The following is a 16,102-nucleotide window of genomic DNA, read 5'->3' on the forward strand; positions in this document are numbered from 1 at the left end:
TAGATGTATTATACAACTCAATGCAATGTTATCGTCACATCAGACATTTTTACCTCAAGCAAGAAGTGCATTTGGGGTAGAAAATAACACTGTGAGATCCACACTTCTTCCAATTGTTTTCTCCACTCTGTACAGTAAAGTTAATCTATTGGACCTGGTGGTGGCATTACCTCACAACTCCATTGTTGGTTTTCATCCCCTGTAGAGCTGTAACCCTCTTATATAGTTTGGTGGTTCAACTGACAACATTATACCCTCCATGCATAATCTACTTTTTCTCTCTCTTTCGCTCTCTCTCTCTCTCTCTCTCTCACACACACACACACATATAGAATTGTGATAATTTTCCATTTTTATTACAGCCTTTTAACTTATTTCTCATTTGTGGTGTGTTATAATATGTTGAATAAATAGAATGCTAGTAATGTTGCATGTTTGTTGGCAGTGGGCTGACTTCATATATAGTACTGGCCTGAGCTAAAATATCCAGATATGTAAATTGCTATGACATGTGCACACAGTGTTTGGTGACCCTTTCACTTTTCATATAGTTTTATTATCAGGTCAAACATTTTAATTTGTCCAAGACTTTGGTTTGAGACCAAATATAGAAGAAATGACATTCCTATCAGCCTTAGCTCTACACTAATCAGCAAATGTTGGCTTGTCACTGCGGTCATGTTAGCATACTGACACTAGCATTGACTGTAACTCAAAGTCACAAGGCTTTTAAGAGTGGTTAGTGTGGCTGTAAATTCTTGACCTAGACCATGTATTGTTTTTACATCCCAAACTTTGGAGAGAGATGAGTATTTTGTTTCTTTTGTTTCTCTTCTTTTGTTTAGTTATTGTCATCCAAATTGAACTCTCTGGCCACTCTTCACACTATTACAACCTGAAACTCTGCTTCGCCACTACACTATCAGTAATTTCTTATTCTTCCTTCATTAGTCATGGCTAATGATCAGAGCATGTAAAAGTGAATACACCTGATGAAGTCTTAATAATGAAGCGACATATAATTTGTCAAACAACAATCATCTTTACGATATACTGTGACGTTGGTGTAATGATTTATTCCAAGCCATGCATCCTTTCACATCTGTACAGTAGCTTGCTGCTGCACACTGATTGGCTCCTTTTCCTCTGTGAGATCAGATGAATGCCCACTAATAGGTTTTCAGTTTTATTCACTGAGCCCTAGTACAGAATTAGAGGGATTTTCCGGGGGTAATTAATTGAAGTGTCCTTTTAAAGGGGAACCGTCCTTTGTCTTGATTTAGTGAGTGAAGTTATTAGCTGGAACTTCATTGGTAGAGAAGCAGAGGTATTGAGATTTGGTGAATCACACATTCCCAGCTCTATTGCTGGGGCCCTTCTCGGAATTATACAGGAGGTTATCATCCCTGGAATCAAATGACTGCTTGAGACATTAATATCACTTATCTGAAGGTGATGTACACTGATGTAATATCATTTATCCATACAGTGTAATCTTCCAATTCTACATGACATTCTGAGATGCAGCACAGCATAGCAGTCCACAAAGAGAAGATTAATAGTGAAACATGGTAACTCCTGCCCTGTCACTTGTGCTTTTTCGTGGCCCATATGCTTTGAAGTGTCCCAAGAGCCAGCTTAGCCATCTGAGGGTTCGGCTGCCAAGGCACCCACCTTCGACCTCTGCCCAAACCACATTACACCTCCCCCACATGGTCTCTTCTGCAGGTGGTGGGCCCACGGAAGGTTGGCCCTACGTCTTATCTTTGGGTCGTGATTGGGCCCCATGGGTGAAGGCCTGGCCACCGGGCTCTTGCCTTTGAGCCCTCCTCTGGAAGACAATGTAACTGGCTTCAGATTTATTTATTTATTTGCATTTCACTACTACTCTTTCAAATGCTCCTTAATCACATAATGTTCATAGCGAACAGGTCAAGACAACTTAGTATTGCCTCACTAACAACAACCAACCAACAACTGATTGACCAGTCTGACTAGAGGAATTTAAAGAGCAGACAAGTGTTATCAACTGAATGAACAAGACTATGCATTACCTGAAAAATGTAGTGTCTGCACATTAATAACATAACATAATCACTTTGATTAGGATCATTTTAGAGCCACTTCTCTTTTCTGCAAACTACGTATTATAATGATTCCTTTTTAGGAAATGGTTAAAAAGTATTAATGTTAGACGGCAGTATTATACAATGGGTACTGTATAGATTGCTTACAAATTAAATTAATAAATTAAGAACCTTAATGTAGTTTCTCCAGCTCTTTGAAACTTTTTACCATGGGTATAAACAAAATCAGGTTGCTACAGAGGGTTATAGTAAATCATTCACATATATGGTTTAATAACCATGATGCTGATTAATGATTGGCTCACTTAATTGCATGACATGGGCCAGGACCAAGTGGCTATTTGGATTTTAATATGATAAATAACCAAAAGAAGTGTGAAAATACCATAAATAAAAGTCAAGAGGTGTGCCTTGAAGGTAGTGGGTGTTAAAGTATGAAATATTACAGCTTAATGAATCTTGCCAAGCTCCATGAAACTATAGCTCACTTTCAGCAGATCCACTATTGTCCGTAATCTGTCTCTTAATAGTTGGCATACTTCCAGCATAAAATCCTGTGTGTAAGGTTGTGATCCTTCATTCAAATAGCTCCCCAGGGTCTTGCATTTTAATGAGTTGCCTTGAGCCTTCAGTCCATATTCCTTAGTCTAGTTAAGATGAAAGTCTCACCTTATGATTCAACCTTGGCACAAAAACCCACTCATGAAGCCAAGTGTGAAACAGGGAAGGAGGGGAAATACACAGAGATTGAAAGCATAAACAGAACAAACACCAAATATAAATTAATATATGAAATTCCAAAAGTGAATTTTTACTTTCTTTCTTAACCAGTGCATGTTGGAGTCACAGTTATGGAAAATGGACAGATGGGTGGGAAGTTAGTGCAAATGAATTGTTGTAATTTGTTTTTTTATGTGACTCCCACTCCATTTTAAAAATACAAGCAATTAAACAGTGTCAGAGTATGGTCTGCCTTTTTTCTCCACATCTCCCAGTGAAATATCGTCCATGCCTCCAGAGTCTCTGTTAGTCTCTTTGGAGCGTGCCTTGTGGATCCAGCCAGCATTTCTCTATGGTAGTGTTGGCTGAACATTAAAACATTTGGACATGTCTTGTGGCATCACAGCCACAAGTAATTAGATTTTCTTTAATGATGATTGGATCATGTGGTGTGACTGCTGACGTTTTCCCGTAATCAATACACCCTAGGTTGTTATTGAGTTCACTGATTACTGCTGTGTACTCTACACAGCTGATTTAACAGCTTTCATGCATTCTGAAAATATCACACCCCTCAACCATACACTAACTCCTCATCTTTTTGTTTCTTTTCCTTTTGAACAGCTGTCCATTCAGTTTCCCCTTAGTCTTACTTTAGCTTCCATCGCTTTGCTCTGTTTTGTTTGTTTTTTGTATTTTTCTCCTATTCCAGCTCACTATTTCTATGTTTCATTTTTGTCGTAAGTTTTTTCCTTTTCTTTCTCTTACATCTAGTTCTGCTCTCCTCTCTGCTCTGAGTAGGGTCAGGAGAGGAAGTGTTTCAGCTGGTCATTATGCTCTGTGGACTGTATGCATACCTCGAAGCCTGACATTTGGCTGCACCATAGGCCCTGTAGCATTAATTATGCCAGCGGGAGAGGAGGGGACATGCAAAGATATGCAAATAAATAAGTTAGTGAAGTCAGGGGAATCAGGGAAAAAACCCTGATTAAAGTCTAACATGAAATGTTTGTCTGGCATGTGCATGTGCACACATATGGTGTTTGTGACAAAAACTGGCTAGAACATAATAGTACTAAAGGGGTACTGTTTTTCAAATTAAATTTTTTCTTTCTTTCTTTCTTTCTTTCTGTTACCCTCTTAAAATACAAAGACCTGCAGCTCAGCTTGTGTGATTGGAGCTACATTGCTCAAAAGCATTGTCTGTATCAGCAGTGCTTGCTGACTATGAACTGGGACAAGCTGGTTAAGGAATAAATGGACTAATGAATTATTGTTTAGCTCAAAGGAGTAGGAACAGAATTACTGGTGGTATTACTGGAGGCAAGGCGAAAATTCAGCATAAAACAGAAAATGCTAATGCTATTTGAATAGCTGTTAGCAGTTTTCATTCAACATTTTCTGAGACCAGCAAGCAAGGTCCAGTGCTTTTTTAATGTACTTGTTAAATGTTGTGGAGCATGGAGTATTTCCATTAGAAATTGTTGGATAAAAAACTATTATAGTAAACAATTTTGTACCAGTAGCAAAATGATGTGTTTGTGATGCTCACTGATGTTCACATCATGCTGATATCCTCAGCTGCTGTTGTGGAGTTTCTAATGCAGTGACAAAATATATTTTTGGTTCATAGATATTCCCAGCTGTATCTCTATATATTTGTTAAATTAATGTCAGTTCAAAGCTAATAACTGTCCAGGAGCATCAATATCTTTTTGTTTAGAATAGAAATGGGGAGATTCAGAACTCAGAATAAATTGAAGGATCACTGGGTTGAAGAGCTTTGTAGAAATGATGTGTTCAAATCCTTTTTTTCTGCTGTACAGTGTAAACCACATAGAGTTGGAAAAATTACTGGCAGAATGATGTTGGAGTTAGGGTTAGGAAGTCATTTTGATTTCAAGTGCTCCTGATTTGAGATGGTCTCTTTGGGCACATTATGATTAATTTTGATTAAAAAATAACATATGGAGAGGTTATTTTAACTATACTGAGCAATTTCCTGAAGAAAACAAAAAAAGACCTCTATTCACATACTGTATGTACACATGCCCACTTGATACCTAAACCCATTAATGTCATTCATGCATGCATATGAACACTGCAATGCATAGATTAAAGGTAGGGCTGCTGATTAATTTCTGAAGTATTTTTTGTTACATTTCTTGAATTTACATGTTGACCTGTCCAGGGTGTACCCCTGCCTTCTACCCAAAGAGAGCTGGGATAGGCTCCAGCAGATCCCTGTGACCCTGGTTAAGGAATAAGTGGGTATAGAAAATGGATGGATGGATGGATGGAGGGATGGAGGGATGGAATTTACATTTGCAAATTTAATTTAAAACTGATTTTACATTTACTTTTGCTCCCATTGGCAATGAATAAATTAAATAAAGGCTATGACAACATAAAAAAATATGTAGCATCTGTGGCAGCAGCAGGGCTGAAAAAAAAGGCTGACCAATCATTCTGCTTGGCCCAAATAAAACCAATGGATGGCCTAAAACTTTTGGCAGCCTACTTTTTACTTGCGTGTACTTTGCCCTTGCTCTCAATGCACGAGTCAAGAATCTCCAACAAGGCAGAGTGGACATGCTGCCACTCTGTTTTTATAGCTACAGCTAGAGAGCTATAGGTAGAAAATGTACACACAGCTGCTTTCAGTCACATCGGGAAGACTGTACTAAAACCAAGTTCACTGCTGCACGAACTAAAACCAGAATTAATATTCCTGTGGTGAGAACTGAGAGCAAAATAGGCTGAATAGTGATGTTTGTTTTTTGGGGGTTTTGTTTTGTTTTGTTTTGTTTTGTATTGTTTTTCGGGGGTGGTGTTATGGTGTTTATGGTATTGGGTTTGATTGCTTTTGGTCCCTCTTTCACTGTACTATTTCTTTGCAAATTACTTAATATAATTCATTATTTTTTTTTCAATTATCAAGTTAAAATATGATTTCATTACCCAGCTTGGTGATTGTGATTGTGTAGACTGGAGTTGTTTGTCAGGTTCTTCTGTTCATTAGCTTGTGTGTTATTTATATTCTCATTAGCCAGTCATTTATATTCTCATTAGCTATTGTGTTATTGTAGATGGAAGCAGTAAGTGTTCTTCTGTCAATCAAAGTTTTTGAAACAGTGCATAAGCACAACCATCAGCACAAATGAATCTAAATGTTCATCTACATTATTAAATATAGCATCATCATTTTCTACACTCTATCTTACGCTTCAATCTATGCATCCAATGTACATATCAGAGTGATTTTTTATTTGTATTTATTTATTTATTTGTATTTTGTTCTTCTTTTCTTTGTGAAATACTCTGGGCTGTATACAGCATAAACCATTTTATTATCAAGCTTTTGCCAATGGTCCAGATGTGGCCTGGGGCAGACACTGGCTGAGAAGATAGAATGGAGAAACTCCATTGTGAAGGAGGCAGGAAAGGGCAGCTGGAGTGGATTTCACTCTATTCAATTGACTGTCAGTCTGGGGCTCATTATCTCATATTTAGCTTCTGCACAGCACAGCTCCACAACAGCTTTCTGATTCTCTGTCTTCAGCCGCTGCTATTACTGCATGTAAATTAATTTATTTTGAAAAGTTTTATGACTAGCTGAATTATAAAACTTTTGGCAAAATAAAGGCTGATTCATTACCTGACTATAAATAAGGATTCAAGGATCAAAAGTTATGCTGCAAATGAAAAATATCAAATCTAGACTCAAGTTTCAAACTTATCTGGACACAGTATGTACATACAGGGCTGAATGCACTGGAATACTATTTCCCTGCTGGTACTACTGGCTGTCAAAATGTCTATTAGTGATTGAAAATCAGAAAAACTACTAAAATCTTGTTTCAATTTATTGTGCTTTTTGACAGTGGACAGTGGTTTCACATTATATGGCTAATTTCTGTATGCTGAGATAGTATACATGGCTGGTTTAGTCCTGTTTATTCTGCAACTAAAGAAAGCGCTTATTCACTTTTCTTTTTACCTTATATTGCCAGATCCTCCTTTTGGCATGTCAAAATGAGACACAGTGTCCAGGGTTTAGCCTGTTCAACACAAGGTAGGCTCATGTAGAACAATGCAGTGATGGCAGTTACCAGGCAGGTAAGAAAGGAACAAATAGGCTGGCAAACAGGTGGTGAAAGCACTGATAGCTGCTTAGGAGATGACAGTATACAAATCAGTTTAATGGCCCAGAGGAATTTAATGTGCTCAGACAGGTAGGGAACTAGTGATAAGTCAAGTGTGGAGCAGATACAAAATATACCTGACAGACATAAACCTGTGTTTCTTATCAGTTTATAACACATTCAAAGACTCAGTGCACAAAAAATGATATCTTTTCTGAACTGCTGTTAAATAGTAAAAATCAGATATTAAAGTGGTGAGCTGACATTGTGACCTTAGCAGTATCTATCTTGACAGATCTACTGCAATATGCATGTTGTACAAGTGAAAGGTAAAAGTAAAAGGCTGGAAAAATAAAAGTCAGGCAGATTTGAAGAATACTTATAAAGAATACCTTTAACATTTTCAAAAGCGTGCATGAAGCATTTTTATCAAAAAAAAAAAAAAATTTTTTTTTTTTTTAATTAGCCAGACAGGTAGAATACAATGCAGCTGAATACAATGCAGCTTTTAGTCAAAAACAGTAGATAGCCACGGTGCTGGCAGTTATGTCACCAATATACCAGCTCCACTTTCACAATGACCACCTAATATATAACACACATGACTGTGTCTACTTACAGCTGAAATACAGTATAAGAATAAATGGCTGTACGAAGAATCAAAACCACAAGACAGAAGCATGTGTTACTTCTGTTCCTTTAAATAGGTTGTAATGAAAAGACAACATTATTCAGTTCTACGTATTTACATGCACATAAGATAGTAATAGGAAATTATGTGGTTAAACAACCTTCAAATTAGTGTCATGAGGAACAATATGCTGAATTTATGTTCAGTTTTTCAAATACACAGGGTATTTACTGTGAATTTAAATAAGCCCAACTGCAGCTGAGTTGATTTGAGTGGCTCATCACTAAAGAAAAAAAATTAAGCAGGTCACTAAGGTGAAAAAGGTTTTTAGATTTTGCAAAAAAAGTTTCTGCATTGCTGGTCTGAATTTTGTATGGAAGCAGGAGCCCCAGTAAAATACTTTTATCTTTTGCAAAAATCTTGAGTATGGATAATTTATAATAAGAAGTTAAATGGAGAAAATAGGCTTTCAGTGTCTTTATTGTGCAAAAATATTCCTTACTTCCGTCACTGAAGTGTGTTTCTAGTCAAACTATTATTGAATCTGAATTGGATCACAGTGCTGCAGTGATCAGTTCAGGGGCTAAATGTCTGCTTCCTCCTGTCATTTTTTGTAATGTAAAACAGACACCCTAATATATACACAATTTTTAAAAATTCCCCACAAACAGTTCTACAAACTACAGACAGAAATTCATTTGAAGTAAAGTGATAAGTTTTTACTTTGTTTTTCTTTTTCTGTTCCTTCCTGCCTTCAATTTCTTGTTTCTCTCCCCATGCCTTCATTTCTCACCTTGTGATTTGCTCTCAAACATTTTCATGTACATTTATCTCTGCTACCAGCTCTCCACTGCATCCCACTTCTTATGAATATGTGCATGTAATTCATCAGCATGTATCTCAGCAGTACTGGTAAGGGCTAAGATAATTTCTTTTTGAACTTCCTTTGATCTCATTCAAACCTGAGAACAGAATGGGTCAGCTCTTAGTCTTTTTCAGTCACTTGAGTTAAGTCTGATTAATATAAATCCCATTTCTGGTTTTGAAACATTCATTGTACATGGCGAATAATTTAAAATGAAACTCCCCTCACTTACACTCATGCGTATACACTCAGAGACCGTGTGCACACACAACACACAGTAGACTCAAACTCATAGTAGCATCACATATGCCCTTTTCCCCCCACCTTGTCTATGTTCTATTGCTCCAGCTGGGCTTTTCACATTGTGTCAGTTCCTTGGTGACAGTCACAGATCTGCCAGCCCCCACTGATTTCCCTTGGTGTTTGAGAAATATATAGAAGTTAGCTGTAGGTGACTGCACTGGTGTCCCACCAGCCTGTGTGATGAAATCAATCCACAACATGTGTATCTTTGTGCACTTTCTTGTTCTGTGTCAGTCTTTTCATGTGTGAATTTGTGATGTTTTACCTCATAGGCCTGCTCTCTGTTTCTGTGTGATCTGTTTCTTTTTTTGACTGAACACCACAACTGCAACAACTCATCACATGACAGACATTCATCACACACTGCTTATAGTCTCTCTCTCCGGTCCCCATCTTTTATGTAGTGTAGCATGTTCCTTTTCCACAGGTCTGTGCTGGTCTCATCCAGCTGCACAGCCGATGGGTCCAAATGATACTGGCATAATGTGAGTTAAGCGTATTCATATCCATGTAACTCTCCAGTGCAGTAGAGATTGACTGAGCCTTGGCTTGTGCCAAAGGATGAAGCTGATGAGTGGGCAATGAGCCTTCACTGAGGCCACCCACATAATATCATGTTATGATTAAACTCAATAGTTATCACTGTTGGAAGTATACCCAGCCCCATTGATGACTGCTGTATTTCGGACTGATGAATGCTTATTGATTACATGATACTCATTTGTGGGTGGAGTTATGGTTCCTGATAAATACAGTAATGACTAAGGGTCAGCTTGTCTCTGATATCACATACAACATGTAACCTGGTTGTGGAATGTTCAAAAGACCTGGGTTTGCCAGCACAATGAGAGCATAATTCACTGAGATCTGTTCAAGATAACCAATTTTGTCATCATTCTTAAAACTCTAATTTGCTGCCAGTTAGTGTGTCTTTGTGTGAAACTGTGTGTATATGTGTTTGTGCACACACTCATTGAGTCATCTAACGGCGTAGCTTTAGAGGTGTGAAGTGGAACAGAGTATATGTAATGAAGGAGATGGCACTGTGTAATTATTCTGCAGAGGAAGGATTACCGGTTTACTTAACCATTAATGGTTCACCTTGAAGTGCAAATGCCAAGGGGATAAAGCCCACACCTCTGTGCTCTTCATTACCTTCAAATGGACGAAAGACGTTTGTTGCTAAGCCATATTTATTTAATGTAGACTTTGCATATTTTCATGTAGCCCTTTTGTGTCTTATTTGAGTAGTTTGGCTAATGCACTGTGGCAAAGTACTGCTGGGTATTAAGAAGAAGCATGAAAAGAGATCGATGTTTATGAGCCATGCTACACTATGTCGCTATTTGGTACTTAGGGAAATGTTTTGTTAAATATGTGGGTCAAATAAGAATCACACAGGGTGTTGTGCCAGAAAACATTAAACTTGAGTGGGTTTAATCATTTCTGCAAAGAAAAGAATCCGCTTTAAGTAAGGTAACCCTCACATAAATGCTTTGTATGGATTTTCCCAGCTTTTTTTTTATTTATGAGCCCAACACTTAGTTTTCTCTGTCACATTTTATGTGAGAAATATGTTTGAGTGCAGACTCAACTCCTACCTTTACTCTTTTCTCCAGGAACCACAGTGATGACAATGACGGCATTCGATGCAGACGACCCCGCCACCGATAACGCTGCGTTGCGCTACATCATCATCAGGCAGTCGCCAGATAAACCATCCCCGAACATGTTCTACATCGATGCAGAAAAAGGTGACATTGTCACTGTCATCTCCCCAATGCTACTTGACAGAGAGGTGGGTTAACTCTGAAAGCGTTTTGTGTGTGTGCTAAGTGATGGTCCTTTACCAAGTGGAACAGGGTGTGTGTTTTTGCTAGACAAGTTCTTGTCACAAGCGTTACATGTCTTACTTGCATTTCTGAGATGCACTTTGTTCTTGTGCATCTTCTCTTTCTCAACTGCCAGTGAGTCAACAAAGTGTGTATCTACAACGTGTGTGTGCTGTATGCCTCTTGCATATGGTTGTGTGTGTCTTTGTGGGAATAAGCTCTGGTCCGTTCTAGTGGGCAGGCGCAGAAGCCAGATGAGTGTCTCTCCATTTTCACGTCTAGCCGGAGCGAGACAACGGGATGATTGCTTTTTCAGCAGGGTGACGAATGCCAGAACATCGATTGGGTTCGCTGCTGCAAGAGGAATATTAGCTGTTGTCAGACACTTAGCGCATAGTTTAATTGAGGTGATACACACTCATCCGCCGGTTCTGGCGGTGTCCAACACGCCTGGCTGAAAACCTCCCATCTGGAACTGCTGGAACCATGGTAGCAAACCACCCTGATGAGCTGCTCTGCGAGCAACAGTAAACTGTTTAATAGAGCTGTAATTGATTAAAAGTACGGTGAAATGAGATGTAATCAATGCAGCGAGCACTGTTAGTACTGGTTTTCTGAGATGACTGAGAGATTGAATGATTCAAGAAATATGTTTTGGTTATTATGGTTTCTCCTCAGTAATAGAAAAGGGAGACTTTTGGAGTGTATCACTTCCGGGATATTTCATGAAACATAACTCTCCATGAAGAGACAAAACCTATAGCAGCCTCCTCCACTCTGCGTCAAGATTTATTACAATCACTAAGAGGCTGTTGTTCAAATATACAGTTAAATGCTTTTGAAGACTGCACATAGCCAAATTTTCGGCATCTCTGTGACCTCAATAAATCTCTGATAAAGCAGATTCTCCCATTCACTTTATTCTCCACAGGCAATAAACTTAAAAAAAGTTATTAGCAAGTCCCTCAGACCCACAAAGACACGAGACCCAAGTCAGCCATATGTCTGTCAGTGTGTAGGCAGAATCACGTTGGAGTCATCCTTAGTTATTTCACTTACACCGTTGATATAATGAGCACCTGAGGTGGCAGCCACACTGGATTTGTCTGGATACATTATATACAGTTATTTTATGTTGGGACATGGCTGGATTATAAAACACTAGAACAGAATCAGTCAGCCTATCTCCTAGTGGAGATCCAAGACTTTTATCAGAAAGTACAGTAGCACTGCACTCATGCAAATCCTTTGTTTTACTGGTCTCCTTCGTCTTTATTTTATGAAGTACTGTATCACTGCTCTGACAAATGCCTTCAGTGGTATCTTCCTGTTTTCCCTGTGTTGTTCCAACTCATTCGTGTTTTATTGTATGACAGCTCAGTGGACACAGATGTGTGTGTCAAAAAGTGATCAGTAGGACTTTCAAGTTTGTGCTTCTCAGCCCCCTTAACTGAAATGAAAAATGAGCAGAACATTGTGGCATTGAAATGTTTTTATGTAATATTTCTAGCAAATGGTCAGTTATACACCTGTCTGAAGAGAGTCCATGAAAATACTCTTTATTTCATAGTCAATCAAGAGAAAAATGCCAGAATACCATGGTGATTTTTTTCCTTTTAATCAGTCAAATAGCTGTGACTGACCATGTCTGTGATGGTTACCCACTGTGATATTAAAAAAGATTGTAGTTGTGGCAAACTAATGTCAGCATAAGCTGGAAGCACCATGTAATATTGTCTTTATATCTACAAGTATATATCCCACTCACCCCCACTTTGCTATAATTTATTTCTGTGCTGGATTTTTCCAAAATGTCCTCAGGGGTTTTAGTAAGAAAAGAGAGACTTCTTCAAAGGCACAGCAGAGCCAGATGGAAGTGGAGACAGTTTTAAACCAGCCACTTCAGCATATTTTCATTAACATAGCTCCAGCTTGAATCTCATCATTTTCATCTACTGTCCAGGGTAAAGTTTTTAAAGACAGGATGTCCAGCATATGTGTGCGGTGTCTGGGTGACAGAAAGGGAAACAGTGATTCATAAACCAAAACAATGAAGAAAAAAAAGGAAAGAGATGTCCAATCTTTGCTCTTCCATTCCCAAATTTTTCAGATAAAATTCAGGTGGAGCTCTAAGTATGTTTGGATAGACAACCTCACCTACCCTCGGGAGGCAGAAAGCAATCTGGAGAAAATTGGAAAATCAATTTTGTCACATTGAAATCAGTTAGATTTTACCTCTAGTGCTTTCTCTGAGGCGTAAAATCCTGTCTTGATATGCACATTTATTCCACCACTCTGTTTTTCCTCCTCACTTTACTTCAGACACATCTTCCCTCACTGTCTTATATTATTCTGACACACGACGCTGTTGGATCAGTGGCAAGCTGTAATTTTTGACAGCTAATATTGTTGCGGGGATGAGGCCATTTTCATAAGTCTGAAAGGACAGTGGAGTGTTCATATTTTTCACTGGATTCACATGGAAATATCTCTTAATCATCAGAGCACTGTTAGAATAAATGAGTCTACTTTATAAAAATGTCCATATTAACTCATTTTCTCAGCGCAACTGAAGATTTTTACTTATGAGCTCAGGCTGAGAAGCCTGGTAACTCATTTACTGGAATTTGATTTAACTTTTTTTGCACATGTAAATTAATGTTAAATTGGATCAAAAAAGTCAATAATGGATGTAAATGGTTTCTAGTCTGTAACTTATTGTTTCTGATTGAGGTCGGGGGATAGATTTGACTTGTAATAATAAGAGGACATAAAGGGTTGAAATCTCTCAGCAGCATTAATAAGCCTGTTCCGCTGTCTTTGGCCTATGTGAAGGCAGATGAAACAGATGTTAGTCGGGAGGGGATTTTCATCTGACTTTCAGCTAGTACTTCCTACTGATCCTGCTCACTAAAGAAAACATAATCCCAATATCTGAACAGCCTAAACCTAGTTTCCTCACTCTGCTGTGCTATCATGCACCACCCCCCATTGTGACAACCTCACTCCACTAGGTCCTGTTCAGATGTTGTGAACTGAGGGAGTAGAGTCAGAAAACAAAGTGACAGGAGCTGGGAAGGTGGAGGGTTTCAGGTAGGGATACACAGTAAATTTGACTTGTGGTCAGCTCTGCATTCAGGTTACTATAATGAACAAACACAATCTCTTTTACGTAATAACACGCAAATCACTTTATTTTTTATTTATCATTCAAACATTTACAGTATAGATTGGAAAAAATGGCAGAACATCAATAAGATTTCTTCAAAAACAAATACACACACACATCTACATATGATTTAAAGTAGATCAAATAGTATTTTATGGCCATTTATTGCAGAAAATCAGGTAATTTCAAAGGGTTTATATAGAGTAATCCTGTTTTCCACTGTATACACAGTAACTTACAATAAAGATTATTTTTCAAACAAATTAATGTACAAATCATGTTTATAGTCTTTTCCTTCATATAGTGCATGTGATTTATTTTGTCCTTTGAGATGTGATGAATGCCAATTACACAATAATATGTACACACAGTCACAGTGACAGATGTGGTAAGTTTGCCTTAATGCAGGAATGAGAAGTGGATGTTCTGAGAGTTAATAACACACCCTAAAACAGAAAAATGGTATGCAGCCAATAATACTATTGGTTTAAACTTCATGCATAAAGTTACAGCACTGTGATAGAATGATCACATTCCTTAAACATGCACACAAACACACACACACTGATCTATTTTGGTCTATGGAGTGTCCATGTGCGGGCAGGCTGTAACCAGAGAGGACAGGCTGCTAATGGCAGTGTGACTTTCTGACTCTCTAATGCTCTCCGGACAATCCGGGAGCTGTCACTGCTAAAGATAGCCAATCGATGGAGTTGGCCGACCCCTCCATCCCCCTCCATGTTCTACAAAGGTGAATTACATGGAGATAAAATGGATGTCTGTGGGTATGTCTGTGTGCCTGGGTCTGGGGGAGAATTGTGGTATTAACAAGTAAGTATATAAAGCTGCTTGTTTCCTTTGTTTTGACTTTTTTTTTTTTTTATTTTATCTGTGGAAATGCTGTGAGTGCATTTTATATCCATTTTATATCAGACAGAAAGTACATCTTAAACTACATATACAGTATGGTACTTTTTTTAAGCTGGAGGTGACATTGAAATACAAAAGTAGTGCTTAGCCATCACTGACGGGAAGAGATTTGCACCTGAAAATGATAATCTGTCAAAAACTCTATTTTGTTCTGTTGTTCTTTTCTTTATTATATTTTATTGGGGCAAACACAACACAGCAAACACAACACAGCCTACACTTTTATTGAGGAAAACACATCATCTGTCAGCAGATGATCTTTTTTTGTGTTTTGTATATTAAGAACTTACAGTTCTGTTGTAATTTATTTATTTAACTTAACCTGTTCAAGTCAGGTAGTAGCAGGTAGATGGATGAATGTACACATGTACTGTATCGCTGGTCAACAGTATATAGTATGTAATGATGGTTGTACTGTAATTAAAGCGACCACATAGTTTGTTTGGTGTAACCTTGGCAGTGTTCTTCCTCGACAGTGTTTGTGGGATAAGAAAGCTTATGATGTGTAATGGCTTATTTGGCTCACTGGCCAGAGTTGCTATACTTGCCTGTGCTTTGTGACGAATAACAGCTGAGATTTTAGTACATTCATAACCAGGAAAACTGCATTAACTTTGTCTTTTCATTTTTGTGATTCCTTTATTGTTCATTTCTCCCCTCGCTGTGCCTGTTCACCACTTTGTTTTCTTGCTTATTTTGATTTTCTGTTATTTTCTCTCTTTGTCTCACTGCCTCAGTGTCTTTTCTTTTTGTTTCTCAGCCTCGCCTCCCCTTCTCCGTCAACACTTCACTCTGGACATCCAATTACTCGCAGGTCATAGCATAGTGATTTCATTCAGAGTAGCACCATTCAGCGCGGACCTCAAACAGCCATTCAAATTTCATCCTCGGCTGCCTTCAGAGTTGCCGCTCTGCAAAATGTTGTTTTCAAACATTTCTGGGGCCACCACCTAATCTGATCCCACAAACATAATTGAATGTCAGTCGCCACATAAAGATGCTTTCCTCTCTTCAATTAGCGTCTCGTTTCCCCGTGTCACAGCAACAAGATGAAGCAGACAGAGAAATATTTACTCCTCCCAGGTAGAGGCTGGAGAGAGTTATTATATTATGTGATTTATATGCAAATAATACAGCTCAGGGAACACATTGATAAGATTTCATTACAGCAGATCTGATGTACACTTCAGTTTATAAACTCCCCTTCATTCCCCTATTATGATGTGGAGATTGAACAGGTGTGAGTAGATGAGCTGGTGGTAGCGAGATGGGGGCAAGTATGGACACAGGTACAGGACCTCGGAGTGGATAAGGCATGGAAGCACTGGTCCAGTTGTCAGCATGAAAGGCTGCAGTGCTGCCTGTGAGGTGGCCGACAAGGAGGATGGCCGATGGGAGAGAGAGAGTGACATGTCGGTTC

At 38.5% G+C, this 16,102-nt stretch overlaps 1 protein-coding gene across 2 annotated transcripts in view; it reads left to right on the top strand.

Annotated features, from left to right (window-relative positions):
* The window catches only part of cdh13 (cadherin 13, H-cadherin (heart)), a 365,066-nt gene that overhangs the window by 184,927 nt on the left and 164,037 nt on the right, over positions 1 to 16,102 (top strand). For both annotated transcript variants that reach the window (XM_026310825.1, XM_026310826.1), the window contains exon 8: positions 10,371 to 10,549. In XM_026310825.1, the coding sequence (XP_026166610.1) occupies positions 10,371 to 10,549 (179 nt within the window). The remainder of the gene's footprint in view (positions 1 to 10,370; positions 10,550 to 16,102) is intronic.

Source organism: Mastacembelus armatus, chromosome 6, assembly GCF_900324485.2.
Source record: "Mastacembelus armatus chromosome 6, fMasArm1.2, whole genome shotgun sequence".
In the NCBI taxonomy this organism is placed as follows: domain Eukaryota; kingdom Metazoa; phylum Chordata; class Actinopteri; order Synbranchiformes; family Mastacembelidae; genus Mastacembelus; species Mastacembelus armatus.